Source organism: Plodia interpunctella, chromosome 20 (genome assembly GCF_027563975.2).
Source record: "Plodia interpunctella isolate USDA-ARS_2022_Savannah chromosome 20, ilPloInte3.2, whole genome shotgun sequence".
Classification (NCBI taxonomy): domain Eukaryota; kingdom Metazoa; phylum Arthropoda; class Insecta; order Lepidoptera; family Pyralidae; genus Plodia; species Plodia interpunctella.
Genome location: NC_071313.1, coordinates 1,472,438 through 1,488,509, shown reverse-complemented (window position 1 = coordinate 1,488,509; position 16,072 = coordinate 1,472,438). Strand labels below are relative to the sequence as shown.

At 39.6% G+C, this 16,072-nt stretch overlaps 1 protein-coding gene across 1 annotated transcript; it reads right to left on the bottom strand.

Moving 5' to 3' along the window:
- Nucleotides 1–278: 278 nt before the first annotated feature.
- Nucleotides 279–2,558, bottom strand: LOC128678903 (uncharacterized). The gene has a single exon (XM_053760815.1). It carries the CDS (start codon nucleotides 2,556–2,558, stop codon nucleotides 279–281), a length of 2,280 nt encoding a protein of 759 aa, XP_053616790.1.
- Between the last annotated feature and the right edge of the window lie 13,514 nt (nucleotides 2,559–16,072).

Below are 16,072 nucleotides of genomic sequence, written 5' to 3'. Positions count from 1 at the left end.
GTTGGGCGAAAAATACACTCCGACCACAACCAAGTCGCCCAGACGAACCGAGACCACTCCGTGACTCTCCACGACGCATGTAGGAGGCGAAGAATTCGCCGAGGACACAACCGCAACCAATCCGTCTACGTCCCGGACCCAATTATCCCGGGGCGGGACGAAGTACGGCTCAGAGACCACCGCCACGTCTATCAACCACTGCGCCAAGCTCTGGCACAACAAGTCCTGGGCACTGGTACAGTGGTTGATATTCGCCTGGAGTACTCTGAGGGCCATAATTATTCTGAGGCCCCCGTCTCCATCGCTTCGGCGCTCTGAGCCGCAAGTGCGGGTTGCGCCTGGGCCGTAGCCTCGGGCGCACCCCGCCTTCCTCCTCGTCTTCTACGCGCGCTAGGGCAAGCGGCACTTCCGGCCCGGTGTCCCGTGGGTTTGCCCGCCCCTGCGCAAAGTACGCATTTTGGGGCGGCGTTGCACACGGCAGCCTTATGGCCTAGCTCTCCGCATCTGTAGCACAACAGACTCCGGTCGGCCTCTGCAGTGCACCGCTGGCTCACATGGCCTATCTCTAGGCAGCGGTAACACTGCATGGGTCTAGTCGGCAACAGTTTGACTTTTGCCGAGACCCATCCGACCAGGAGCTTTGCGCCACTAGCGGTCAGCCGTTTGGCCGCCGCAACGGGACACCTCACCCAAGCGGTGCGAGTGCCCGCATGCTCCTCCTTGATATCCCCGACCCTTATTTCGGATTCGGGGCATTGACCTACACGAGCGATGGCTTGACGCACCAATTGAGGTGTGGCCGAATCGCACAGCTCCAGCACGCGCAGGTCCGCGCTTTTCTGGGGTCTGGACACCTCCACAGTCTGGGGATCCAGGACCTCCCGCAACTTGGCCGCCAGCTGGTCGGCCTTATTATCTCTGTCGGCGCCCGCAATCTCCAATATGCGAGCGCCAGTAGCCGCCCTTTTAAACTTAACCCCGGATATACCCAGGGCACCGAGGTCCACCTTCTCCCGGGCTAGATCCAGGATCTGGCCATAGGTGGTTCCGTGCTTTTCCGCGTCCGCTTGAACCTTTAAAAGCACCGCAGCGGATCGCGGAGGGCGGAGCCTTGGCATCCGGAGCTGGGTCTTTGTCGACCTGCTGGCGGCAATCCGCGTCTCGTGGCTTGGGGCAGCGGCAGCGGGTGGTGGCCTGCGCGCACCCCCCCTAATTGGCACCTGCCTCAAGGGTTGCTCCACTGGCCCAGGGGCAGGTTGCAACACACGCACATGACAAGGCGGTGCAGAACGGGGCGCGGGTCGTGGGGCCCGCGATAGGTCTGGTGATGCGGTTACCCCCGCATAGGATGGCCCATCTACAGCCACCCTACGAGGCGGTGCTCGTGGAGGCGGGGCCGTGGACGTCGAGGCCACTGGCTCCGACACTTGTCCGGATGCTGGAGAAGCATCCTTCCCATTCTTCCTGTCTTTCCGGCTCTTTTTCCCTTTGCCCTTTCCCTTACCGGGCACAGGCTCGGGAGCCGGTTGAGAAGGAGCCTTCCTCCATATGGCGGTCCGGCTTACCGGCGTCGGCGTCGGCGCCGGCACCTCCTCCACCTCGGTGTCAGATTCGTCCACCATGTCGGCCACCGAGGCAGCCAGCCTTTCGTTCGCCAAAGCTCGGCGTTTATCAGCAGCAAGCGCCGGCCGCACGTTCTTCTCCGGCAGGAGACGGCCCTGAATTCCCTCAAACCTGGCATTGACCAAGGGGCCTACTGTAGTGAGGATGAGGCGCTTTAGCCCCTCCGTCTCCTCCTGCCGGAGGCCGCCTAGCGAAGCCGGCACTTGCGCCGCCCGCTCTGCTCGCTCTTTTTCAATGGCGGCCTTGAACTCCGCCATTTCTTTTTCCAATGCGAAGACCTTAAGCTCCATACGCCGGTTAACAGCGCGGAGCCTTTCGGCCTCCTCACTCGCCGATCTGGAGCCCAAGACCGACACAATTCTCTCGAGCGACGCGGCAGCATCCTTCAGGCCCTTTTGGAAGGTGCCCTTGAGGTTACCCGATCGGGCCGCAATTTCGCGTATCACTTTACAATACGCTGCGGCCTGGTCCTCAAGAGCCTCCTCCGCAGGGCTCGCCGCCTGCGTCTCTCTCAGCGCTTCGGCCTTACTGGTCAACTGCGCCACTACTTTTTCTGCCTCGTCTCGTCGTGCCGCCGCCTGACCCTTGCGGGCGTCAGCGGACAGCGCCGACTTGGGACGCCCTCGCCGCGCCACCACTTTAGGCGCCGGCATTTCTGTACTAGGTCCTTCCTCCCTTTCACGACCCCTCTTCAGGCGCCGCAATCGGGGGACCGAGTCCTCCACTAAGCTCTCCACGCTCATCCACGACTCTGCGTCGGATGTGCCAGCCTCTGGCTGCGAACTTTCGAAGAAGGAGGGACTTGCGTCCCTCTGGCGGTTTGTGCCCCCCCCAGATACGGTGGGGCTGCCCACGCCCCTAGGCGTGGGGAGGGATTCTCCGACCGGAGACCGGCCGGTACCCCCCTGGGGTAATGTTTTTTTCAAAGTCGCCATCATGAATTTTCCTTTATTACGAGGGTGAGGTCCCTGAGAAAGTGGACGTTCGCAACGGAGTTCCCCCTCCGCCATTCATCCCCTCGGCACGCCCGACACCTTGGGATTGGGGTTATTTTTGAAGAGGTTTTCTTCCTCGCAGCACTGGCCATAACTAGGCACAGCACCCTCGTTCTCAGAATGGGGTTACGAGTTGCCCGACGCTGGCCGAAGCCAAGACCGCCGCGCGAAAACGTGAGCACACACATCCGTTCACCGTCTGAAAGCAGACGGGAAGGAGTGGCTCCCACCAGCAGGATATTCGCCGGTAACCAATAAGACCCCGACTACCAGGAAGTTATTGGCTACCGCCCAGGGTGCACCGTCCCGAATCCCTTGTCAGCCCGCCGCTCTCACCGGATCCTTGCTGATAAAGTGAGAGAGGCTAAAGCCTTCAAGGGACCGGGCGCTCGGGGAGGTTTCCCGCACTAGCACCCCCTATACGGAGCTATACGTCAACTCGTGAACGGTTGCTGAACTGGTGCGCTCGATTCTCATACATTTTGTTTGGTTAATTGTGTTTTACATCTTTATTTCTTTATCAGCACTCGATCACAATCATGTTTTTTGTATACTTTTTGTTATATTAATATATTGCAAGCCCGTCTGGCATGATAAGGACTAACACTGTTTAAATGAGTTTCTTTCGGCATTTCTTCTCAGCAGTGGTCGTTCCGAAATGCCAGTACTTTGTAGCTATTCGAGAAATGCTATATAATTTAAAATTTGATGTGATTCATTGTGAAGGTCTGATTTCTGATTTAACGCTTTGTCTTTGAACTCGTAGTTTGTATGATTTTATTTACCGCAATAAAAAACCAGCACTGTATATCGAATTTGCCACAGTTTGACTGTTAACAGGTAGTGTATAGCCGGTATTATTATGTAACGATTAATTTAACAATGTCTGTCTGTTTATTTAAGCACAGTTGACAGTTAAGAGGAGAGGGTGATAGCTAATATTTAATGTAAACTCATTATAACTTGCGCGGTTCAATCGACTGGCGGATTAGTTGGCATCCACTTACACCGTAATTGTAGTGTTAACTTTAACTTGCTTATCTTATATATTTTTCTCACGCGTGTTGCCTGGCATTCAGGGCTGTGACGCCGCGAAGTCGTGAGAAAACAAACTTTTAATTTAAGGTATCTTTTTTGAATTTTGTGATTATTCGACCGGCTGCCTACTTGATATCAATCCTCAAAAAAGAGCCAAATATGTGTTTTACAAAAATATCCTTTTTGATACAGGCTTATTGACATGAGAGAGATCTTGTTTCGTTCAATGCGAGATAAAAACCTGTTGAGGAGTCCCCTCGTTGGAAGTCGTACACAAGGTCATGCATATGATAATAAATTTCAGCTCAATTGGTTGAAGATATCTGCTCCGTCACAGAATACCTCGCACATAGAAATTAGAGTAATTTCTATTATAATCTAAGATCTCGCATAAATATTTGTTTGCAGTTTTGTGAGATTGACGAATGTGAGTCAACGTGTTTAGGATGATAATATTGTGTTTCTCTAAGAAATTTTTGTAAGTGCCTATTTTTTCTTACTAAATACTTTAAAAGGACACATATTGTGTACCGTTGTATTTAGCTAAATAAATAAATTTGTCTATCTCCCTCTCACCTAATGCAATGCATTACAATAAAAATAACTAAATGATATGCTTTTAAATTAAATTTAAAAAAAGACCTATGAAGAAATGGATGGAGTGTGTCAAGGATAGTATGAACAGGAAAGGAGTATCAATGACAGAACGAAATGGAAGGAACTTACATACTGTGCCGACCCCACATGAGTGGGATAAGGTTAAGAAGAAGAAGAAATGATATGCTTAAATGAAATAAATTAATGTTTCAATTATGAGTTAGAAAAGTCAACTCGACCAAACATCATATTGGTAATTGTTATAAAAATGTACTATTATGTATATTTCTCAATAATAAGTGAATGTAATTCTTCTTTTGACAAATAAAGTTCATAAACCAGAATATCATATTAATGTGCGCATCACGGTGTGATAAGCGGTCAGTTCCATCTACTAACGCTTAAGGATTATGAAACTAGAATTTACCGAGCAACAGACCGTTAAAAATATCCTTAGCTATGCTAAATAGAAAGCGGAGTCTTTTACAGATAGACAGATAGGTATACAGACGACCGTGAGAAGGGAAGACGAAAAAGTAGGTAAACGAACCCTGGGCTCCGGTGCTAAACGGCTGAGGAAGAAATTCGACTGGATTCCGGGCATCATGGCGGCAAATACAGCTGGAAATACGCGAGGATAAGAGAGTGAGTGTGATAGATTGCTAGCCAGTAATATGCATTTCATATTTTTTCTTTAATTTTCATTATTATTGAGTGAAATCACGAAGCTCAACTAATTTGAGAAAGCTCACTTAATTTTATGCACGAGGTCCGGAGTCCAGTTTACCTCTAGATCAGGCTGTTTTACAAAATAAGCTTTCGCTCGAATGCAAGATCCGCGAAAGCTTTCTAATTTAAGTTGGTGTTCGTTACGAAAACAGATTCCGTAGGGTTAACATAACCTTGCTGGCGGAAGCCACAAGCTATAGCGGTTTTCCATCTTCAGTAGCCGAGTCCTTAGAGAAACTAATGGTCTGACTACTGCAAATAAATAAATATAGATAAAAGCGAATTAACCCTAAGTTAACTAGGTACATAAATTATGTTAACGGGCCTTACCACGAACCTTTCTTATTTAATGTTACTGACGTTTCAACGACCTTGTAGTCGTGAATTATAATTTTTTGTATTTGTGTAGTGTAATTTATATACGAGTAGTTATGTGTTCAAAGCGCGAAAGTTTACAGCCGGGTCCGCTGCGCCATGTTTTGGACAGAATATTGTTCAAAAACATAAAAAGGGGCGCATTCTCGCCTTAAAAAGCAGCAACAATAAATTTAGTTCGAGACTTGCTATGAGACACTAAAGATACTATATTTTATAACATACTCGTATACATACATGAACATTTAAGACCCAGGTGCATCTGAAAATGATAATTTTCAACCATGACCTGTTCGGGAATGGAACCTGGAACTGCAATAAAAGTGAAATTTTTGTAAAAAAAAAAACTTATTCTGTTTTTTTTTATAAACAAAAAATATTTACAAATCAACCGAGTGAGCGTTTAATAACTTCCAATTTGTTTGTGATTATTGCGGTAACACATCGGTCCGCTTGGCTTGGACGGGGTCGTGATGGATTTATGATTTCATTCGCGTTTTAATTATCGTGGTATCGTGGTTAGCTTTAGTTGATTTTGTTATAAGTAAGTACGATATTATATTATGGGCATAGATCAACAAAAAGACAAAATAATACCCGTGGTAAATGCAATTGTGTAAATACACAAGAGCACGCGCGTACACACAAGTATTTTTAAGTATTTTTCTTTATTTTCTATGCCGCCGGCTACACATTATCGTGGTGCGGTTAACCGAACTTTTCCGGATTCAATATACATTGCTGTTTTGCCATTGCGGTAAATCAAAGCTCTCATACAAATTACGTAATGTTCATGATGAACAATACGTACGTAATGAACAAGGAAACGTTTTTGGTATATGACTGTCGCGCATGAATTTTAAACTAAATTAAATTACTACATTTTTGAACTAAATTTTGTATAATAAGAGTATCCAATGTCTTCGTCTGATTATTTAAATTTTTGAACAATACTATATATAGGTATATATTCTTACAAAATAATTTTATTTTTTATGAAATTAATGTAGTGTGAAATCGTATTAAAACATGTACAATATTCTTAAAAACATCACTTTTGCCTTGGGCCATAGTCGAATACGTCGCTCGCCAACTTAAAACTCACTTATTTTAGCTAAACTTCGACTTTCGCGCACTTCCAATCCATGACTTTGGGTAAATTCTTTCTGTAATGAAGAGTTTAGAAGCAGGTAATGTTTATGTCGTGTCACGTCAACTAAATGACGAATCAGAACCGCGATCGCGCTGGTCGATGAGGAGAAAAGAGACGGAACGCTGAAAACTTTTGTCGGTCATCACGTGTCCAGCCTAATCTGCAATTTTGTATGTCTCAGATAAAATAAACTTAGTCCACATTTACACTAAATACTTCCCTTAATACTTCTGCGGCAATAACGACGCGAGTGAGCATTTACACTCGGGCTTCATATTCTTATTCTCTAGCTCTTCTTTATTTATCAACTTCTTAAAATGACTTGAAATGATTGAACGAATTGCTGGTTCGACAGCAGTACGTATGGCTGCTCAGTATGGGTCATCCCACATTACCCGCTAAATATCATAAAGTTCTAGTCGACGACCTCGGTGGCGCAGTGATGCTTGCCTCTGAACCGAGAGGTCCCGGGTTCGATCCCCGGTCGGGTCATGATGGAAAATGATCTTTTTTCTAATTGGCCCGAGTCTTGGATATTTAGCTATATATGTATTTGTTATAAAATATAGTATCGTTGAGTTAGTATCCCATAACACAAGTCTCGAACTTACTTTGGGGCGAGCTCAATCTGTGTGATTTGTCATAATATATTTATTTATGTATTTATTCTAAAAATGTAATTGTTTTTTCATTAGTCCATTTTTGCGTGCGCCGGGCAGTGACAGTGACAGCGCGAGTAACCTATTTACATACTCGTGCTGCTCACTGGTATTCTCACTTCCCTATAGATTATAGATTAGATTATGCGCGGTCATCAGGAACAGAGTTTTTTGAACTAAATTAAAAAAAAAAATAGAAGAAACATACCATAGAGCTAGTAAATCACCGGACTACTGAAGCAGTGCTGTAAGTTTTGTAGTATTAAGATTCATCGAACTGACGTAACAACGCGTAGGCAAAGCCATGGAATTAGTAGGTACTCCGTACTTACTAATTCCATGGGCAAAGCATCGTTGGAACATAACAGCATTGTACTATGAAAATAAAATCATTTACCAATTCAATTATTACCATAAAATAATTTACATCGATTTGTAATAGGAAAACTAAATAAATATTATAAATGTATCTATGTAATGTTAAATTACCAAATTTTCTTTATTATTAGCTCTTGCCTGCGGCTTCGCCCGTGTCAAACTTTCACCCTCCACTATAGTCATATGGGTGGTTGATTTTTGGAAAAAAAAGTAGCCTATGTTTGAATCTTGCCTTTAACTACATGCATACCAAATTTCATCAAAATCAGTCCAGCGGTTTAGCCGTGAATGCTGAACAGATAGACTTTAGCATTTATAATATTAGTACGGATGCTTCTTTTTTATATTGGAAGTTTGTGTTTTCCAAATGTACTTACGTTTATGAATGCCGTGTTCGGTTATAATTGTACTCTAGAATGTTATGTCTGTAATTGTGAATATACGCGTTGGCGTTCCCTAAATAAATAAATAAAAATATCAGAATAAATCGTTCGGTATAAAAAAATCACAGTATGAAGTTTCGCAGACATTTAAAGAACCTATTTTATACAATATTTAATTTTGAGTCAGAAATACTTCCTTCTATGCTTCTTCAGACTGCAGTATTTGTTATTTTACAAATAATAACAATATCTTTCTTCCCCCATATATAATACCGTATTTAATTGTCCCCAGTAAAAATGGGGGAACAAGACATTTGGGGACGTCACGCGTTTTTATTACGGCAGGTAACCGTAAAATGTAAAATATATGTAGCAATAAACTATGTCGTAAAGTTCAAATTTCATATAACAGATACCGGTAACCGGTACCTTTGAAAGGAATTCAATTTCGCAAGATATAAATATTGGGACGAAGCAAATCGTGTCATAAACAAAAGACGTAATCGTTGTGTAGCGGTTAAAATTTCATAAATAGAACGGGATGCGTTCCTTTCTTAAATTACGTATTTTTAAACTATTCGATTACTTTGAATGAGTTCGATAAAAAATTAAATGTGAATGTTTTAAAATAACAAATACATATTAACTGTCACTTTAATTGCTGAGTTTATTTAAGAGATTTAAAAATTTTTCGGTCACATTAAAGTATATTAGGAATGCTTTTTCACTCCAAAATCCGTGAGATCATAATACATTACTGTCACACAAGCAAAAAAAAAACAAAAAAAAAACAACAAGAAAACGTGTCTGAATATCCTTGCGAAAAAAATAGTTATTTTTCAAAATGTCCAATGGCGTTGTTGAAAGGTACCATACGTCCTTCTCTGTAATTTAAACTATATGTATGTAATCAACCAATCTTCTTGAAATGTCAAGAAGATTGGTTGATTTTAATTAACTATCATTTTATTTCATGACAAACAATTAGTGATCTTGTTTGCTATGACATAAACCAACTAACGTTACATACAATTATTGTTAAAACACATAATGTGCTTCGTTAAAACAAATATATGTTTTTCATAAAATCCGTGAATTCAGCGCACACGCGAACAAATTCGGCGATATTTTATTTCGCCATGAGTTTCCAATTTGGTGTTTGTTTCGCTCCCGGCCGGAGGCTAACAGAATAAGATTATGCGGAAAAAGATCGCTGCAGACGTGCGATTAAAACATAAATTAAAAAAATAATTGGTAATTTTATCAACCGTGTATGTACTATCTAGTTTCGATGTAATAAATAAACATTGTCAAATATCATAGTTATAACCTCGATAAAAAATAAAAGTTTTCAAAATTACAACAAACATTAATTTAAAAAAAAAAGATTTTAAAAGTAGATATGAGATTGATTTTCGTTTGACGTTAATAGCGAGATTAAATGGCGAAGGTATCTGTAGGACGTTTGAAAAACGACTCCCTATTGCTCAGTGCAGTAGTATATGAAAAGAGAAGAAGTAGAGAATTAATGAAACGAGGACGAAAAGGAGAGGCATGTGTCCAGCAGTGGAGTTTTTGTGCCTTAATCGACGACTTAATGTGATGAAAACTGTACACTTCAAATATAGGCGAAACCAAATTAATGCAACACGCAACGTCACGTTTTAGCGATGAACTTTTTATAAAATTCATCGACTTAACTCTCCTATAGCTGCGCCCTGGGGTTTCGTTCCCGTTAGAATTTTGGGATAAAAAGAATATTTTGCCCGTGTACCGAATTAGCGGTAATCGGAAAACCGTTTGCAAAAATCACTAAAAAGTAGCTTGTCTGCAACCGTACAAAACCATACGAAGTTCTTTGTTCGTCAAATTTTAGGCGGGGCATTAACACGTTTTTAATATTCATCACGTTTGTCAACCAGCGTAACACCAGGCTTAGCTGGTGAATATTTTAACGCCATATTTGCCTATCAGCCTCTGAAAGGTATCAAATACGTGTCGCGGTTTGTATGCCCCACGTGGAATGACTTTGTGGTTAATTTTGGAGTCCATTTGAATGTGAAAGCAGCGAAATATTATGTAAAAAACGGTGGTTATATAGTTCTTGCTGGTACGTCATTAGGGAATCGTATTCGAAAGAAGAAAGAAAAAAATTTAACTTGATAAACTATTTACATAGCACAGTATATCAAGTAATAACTAGCGCCTCGTCCCGACTTCGCTCGAGTAAAAATATAATACCAATCCCAACTAATATTATAAATGCGAAAGAAAGTTTTTTTTGTTACCTCTTCACGCATTATCTACTCAACCAATCTTCTTGAAATTTCGCATATATATAATTAAGAGTATGGAAAAGATCATAGGGTACCTTTCATCCCGAAAAAAAACTTTTGTTCCCGTTGGATTTGCGAAAAACCTGTATTCCATAATAGGTGGTGCTCATTATAAAAACACTACTAGATGGGGGGCTGTGTGTATTTTAAGGTGGCACTAAATGCTATTCAAAAACACTCACTTCGGTGAATGGAAACATCGTGAGGAAACCTGCAAACTGGTTGATAGTTTGATAATAAAGCGATTTTACTATTATTATTTTATAATTAAATAAATAATGTTGAATGTTGGATACATTTGCCAAGATTTTAGAAGAGGCATTTAAATGTTTAACAACAAATCTTCTAGGTCTCTGAGATAAGCTGAAGATTTTTTTTTACTGTTTTATTGTTGCCCTACGACAATTTATTGGCACACTGACCATAATTCATGTAGATGTTACAATACTATTATTTTCACTTTATTTCTTTTGTTATATTGGTTATGTATCTATTTATGTAAGTAAATGTATGTATATATATCATTATGTTCATTGTATTTGCCGGTTGCTGTGCCCCACCCCCTGCTAATTTGTTCCTCTTTTCTACCCAAAGGTTGGCTGGAAGAGATTGCTGAGCAATATGTCCGCCTTTGCTCCATATGTACCTAAACTCTATTCTTTGTGTACCTAATGTGTTTATGGGCAATAAAGTTTTTTTTACACACAAAGGCTTTATTTAATAAAATGTTATGGAGAGAGAGAGAGAGAGAGAGAGAGAGAGAGAAATAGAGTTTAAAAAGTAACTTTCTTTAAATTTATCTTATATTATTTAAAAATGTATATTTATTACTGTACTCAGCTTCTGCGTCACTTACTTGATTATGGTCATACAGCTCACACATCTATACTAGTAACTGATGAGAACTATGTAGTTGTGAATTCTATTATTACCAATTTTATAACCTGTAAAGATGTGGAGATAAATTTGATTTTTGAAGGGGCGTCTTTAAATATAAGACTTTATTTCTGTATCTCGTTGTCTTGGTCCGCGTCTCGTCCAGCCCTCAGTCAGTAGATCGTCCCTTTTATTCTTTAGTCTGTCATTATCAGGTTTTTATTATAATAGGACACAGAGTCAGAATCAGTCAAGTCTATAAAAAGTCTGAACGCCAGTACAATTTTTAAAACGCATAATTCAGTAAAAAAACATTTACGTTTATTTATGTAGCCTAACACTTTTACCTTTTTTGTTGTACCGTTCACCATATATCAACAAAAAAAGAAAAAAATATTAATTTATAAATAAAATAAATTAATATATTAGGACAAATCACACAGATTTAGCTAGCCCCAAAGTAAGTTCGAGACTTGTGTTATGGGATACTAACTCAACGATACTCTAATATATAACAAATACATATATAGATAAACATCCAAGACCCGGGCCAATCAGAAAAAGATCATTTTCCATCATGACCCGACCGGGGATCAAACCCGGGACCTCTCGGTTCAGTGGTAAGAACTTTACCACTGTGCCACAGAGGTCGTCAAATTTGGATTTAATAATTTCTGAATGTGATTTTAAAAAATACTGAATAGAATTTCATGAGAATTTTAGTAAAGTTCTGTCGCGTCAAACAGATAATATACACATGGATTTAATAAGTACTCAGTACTTACTAATTCCATGAATATACATAAATAAAGATAATAAAAGATGAGATACAAAGATACAGATAATACGCGAAGTCTATTTCTAATTTGATCATTGTTACGAATGGAAAATTCAGCATTAGATTAGAATAATGAATGTTTGAAAGGAACATTCTTTCTGAGAATGCTTTTTTAATTCAACAGAAAATAATACTGGAAATACTTTGTTCAGATTTTAAATCGATTGGGAGATATCAAAGAGATTATTATTAGATTAGATAAGGGATACATCGGATATTCGAAATTAGAAAATTATTTTAGAGATATGCTAGGCCCGACTCCCGGCTTCGCTCGGATAAAAACATAATAAGTTATACACCTAAACCTTCCTCAGGAATCACACTATCTATTGGTGAAAACCGCATGAAAATCCACTCAGTAGTTTATGAGGTTGACTTTGATTTAGAGGACTTTGTTTTATAATATTTTAGATATAAATATTTTCGGATGAATGGATGTTGGTTGTTAGGAATTGTTTGCGGCTTAGTGGACGTGAGTCAATGTGTTTAGGATAATAATATTGTGTTAGTTTAGTTACTACATATATAGTTACTACATAGTTAGTACATATTTTTTATTACTAAATACAGTAATAGAATACGTATATAGTACCGTTGTATATAGATAAATAGATAAAGTTGAATTGGATTTACAAAAACACGCGTTTTCTTTACAACCGCCATCATTTGCTTGCTTGATCGCCGTCTCCATTGTGGTAGCACAAGGGGCTCCCAATAATGAAGTTGCCCTGGGCTCTCGGCGAGTTTAATACGCCCCTGACGGTACGATAGCTACTTTTATTTTTTATAAAGTAACTATTCTACAAAAAATCACCTGTAGCCGACACTGACGCGTCCGTTAAATCACTTCGATTGAGCCCCGATCCATAAATAATTGTATTCATATCACGAACCCTATACAGGGAAACAAGGGAGTCAGAACCAAGTGGAGTTTTCATAGTAATACTTACAAACTATAACTAGTTTTTGCTGTGTTAGTTTTTAGCTTGTAACCTCAATGTTAATTTCAATAATATTTTTTTAACTATGCGTATATTCTCTTTATTCTTTAATAGCCCTGAAAAAAAGAACCTTTAGGTTGATCTCGAGATGGGCCCTTAGCTTTTCACATCTTTACGAAAAAAGAGTTTGCACATTGCAAAGGCGCACACATATAAAGACTGTCAAAAAAGTGAAGAACGTAAACGTATTTAAACGTACTACATTTTTTGCCATTGCAGTACCAAATAGAATGGTCAAGATTGGTTGACACGCAGTATTGCCAGCCAATAGGAGATGGCGTCCTCGTTTCATTTCATCACTTTCTTGACAGACTGTAATTTGAACATTACAGTTTTTAATTATTAACAACGAATTATTTTATTTGTATATGGCAAAAAATAAGCCTAAGGATGATATGATAAAAACACGGTTAAGTGGAAGAAACTTTTGCACAGCATTGGTTATAAATAGCTACGAAAAGAATGTATATAGTTTAATAGTAAATGTATTTTTACGGTTCCATATCCAGAGTATAAAATGGGATCCTATCACTGTGTTTTTATATTGTTCGTAAATAAAATGCTCATATAAGAACCTACGAATAATATACATACACATTATGTATATTATTCGTGTACTCCATTTACCTCTGAGCTCACTGTAAAAACCTCAAGCAAAAATAAATCTCTGCGCGTGTGTGAGTGACGCAGATTTATAAGCTTAGTCAGTCATTTTGAGAAATGACCGAGTTGAAAAGAGTTCGGAGTTCAGTTCTTGATTGATGGGTAAATGTGATGTTCATTCAGTTCAATAATACACGGAGTGGTGACAGTGTTTCCATCGTTTTCCTATGTATATATAGGAGGCGAAAGCGTATCAGGCGACATAAGGCTAATCGATATACACACGTCATCAAATGATGTGTGTATAAAGATTGTCCTATTGTGTATATGTCCTACGGACTATTAGTTTGGGGTAATGCAGCTGAGATAGGAAAATTTTTTGTATTACAGAAAAGAGCTATCCGTTTTATTTATGGGTTAAAACCTCGAGATTCTCTTCTAGAACTCTTCAAATCAATTAACATCCTCACTGTTGTATGTCAGTATATCTTTGATGTGCTTATTTTTGTCAAATCAAATTTACATTTATATAAAAAATTAAACGAAGTAAATAGTATTAACACTAGAAATAAGCACAAACTTTGTATGAACAGGTTCAGGCTTAAAAAGGTTCGGCGGTCTTTCGTGGGTCAAAGTGTAAAATTATTCAATAAACTCCCTGCAAAGGCTATTAATCTGCCAATGAAAAAGAAACAATAATGGTAAGCCGATCTGGCATGATAGGGACCAACACTGTTCAAATGAGTTTCTTTCGGCATTTCTTCTCAGCAGTGGTCGTTCCGAAATGCCAGTAGTTTGTAGCTTATGAGAAATAACTATAAATATAAAGATTGACGAGAAAAAGTGCCTGTGAAGGTCTAATTTCTGAATAAATGATTTGAATTTGAATTTAGTCTTATGTCGCCTGATTCCCTTTCGCCTCCTCGATGTCACAAAACCCTTTATGGATGAAACTAAGAGTTGCGAAACGAAGTCACATTTAGCTGAGGCTAGATGTCTTTACGCGACTTAAGTCTGACACCAGTGTTAGCATTAACACACTTTGAAAGAAAGAAAGCTGTTTGGTGGGCTTTTTGGCGGAATCGATATTAAATTGTGGCAAGTTATTTGTAACTTTTGTAAATTTTAAATTGATTGGGAGATATCAAAGAGATTTAAATAAAGGATACATCGGAATTAGAAAATATTTTAGGAAATTATTTTATAGATATACTAGCGGCCCGTCCCGGCTTCGCTCGCATAAAAACATAATAAGTTATAAATAAATAAAAATAAATATATTAGGACAAATCACACAGATTGAGCTAGCCCCAAAGTAAGTTCGAGACTTGTGTTATGGGATACTAACTCAACGATACTATATTTTATAATAAATACGTATATACATCCAAGACCCGGGCCAATCAGAAAAAGATCATTTTCCATCATGACCCGACCGGGGATCGAACCCGGGACCTCTCGGTTCAGTGGCAAGAATCTTACCACTGCGCCACCGAGATCGTCAAAGTTATACACCTAAACCTTCCTCAGGAATCACACTATCTATTGCTGAAAACCGCATGAAGATCCGTGCAGTAGTTTTTGAGTTTATCGCGAACAGACAGACAGACAGACGCGGCAGAGAACTTTGTTTTATAATATTTTTAGAGATATATAAATGTTTGCGGATGGATGGAAGTCGTTTGTCAGGAATTGTGCTAGCACCAGAGAAGAATCTCAAATTTTCAGCCTGTTTCCTATGTTATATTTTACAGTTATAGAAGACCACCTATTCCTTCTTTGATCTCATCGTCTCATGTATCCCTGAATCCTGTGGAAATATAACAAGATACGTATATTTTCGAACTTATTTTTAGTTTGCGGAACCCCGCAAGGCACACTTCTACAACTGCTTTTGTAATAGTGAAAGACATAAAACTATTCATACATTAAATAAATAAATGAACAACATTCAACGGCCCACATCAAGCACTAATCGGGTCCAGGTCAAAACATATAACCGATACCCAGAGCCGCAGACATATTTGTGATTACAACTACAAATTTATTCCCACAGCGACGGGTGTGGTAACCACTACGCTACTGACGTCATCGAATGTAACTCAAATAACGGCATCCGTTATGTGTTAACATACCTATTAGTTAACATACATAATCAGATATGCCAGTAGTTTGTAGCTTGTGAGAAAAATTTACGTGAAAAAGTGCATGTGAAGGTCTAATTTCTGAATAAATGATTTGATTTGATTAAACGAATGAATATCATTTTGAAAATCATAAAGACAAACTCAGACAGACAGAGATCATAAAGAAAATCAGTATGTATCTATGGATTTCGACCTTCACGCTAAAAGCACAAGCAAAATTTTGTCTGTGCATCATCACGTGGAAACTGTGGAAGATTCTATGAAAGAATGCAGTTCTGGAGTGCACTTTGAAATTTCATACTTTTACAGAACAGTTTTGGAAGTTTAAAAGGCAGTCGCGA

Bases quoted from the DNA above. Each gene is read 5' to 3' on its own strand.
- LOC128678903 (XM_053760815.1), bottom strand. From the start codon at position 2,558: ATGGCGACTTTGAAAAAAACATTACCCCAGGGGGGTACCGGCCGGTCT.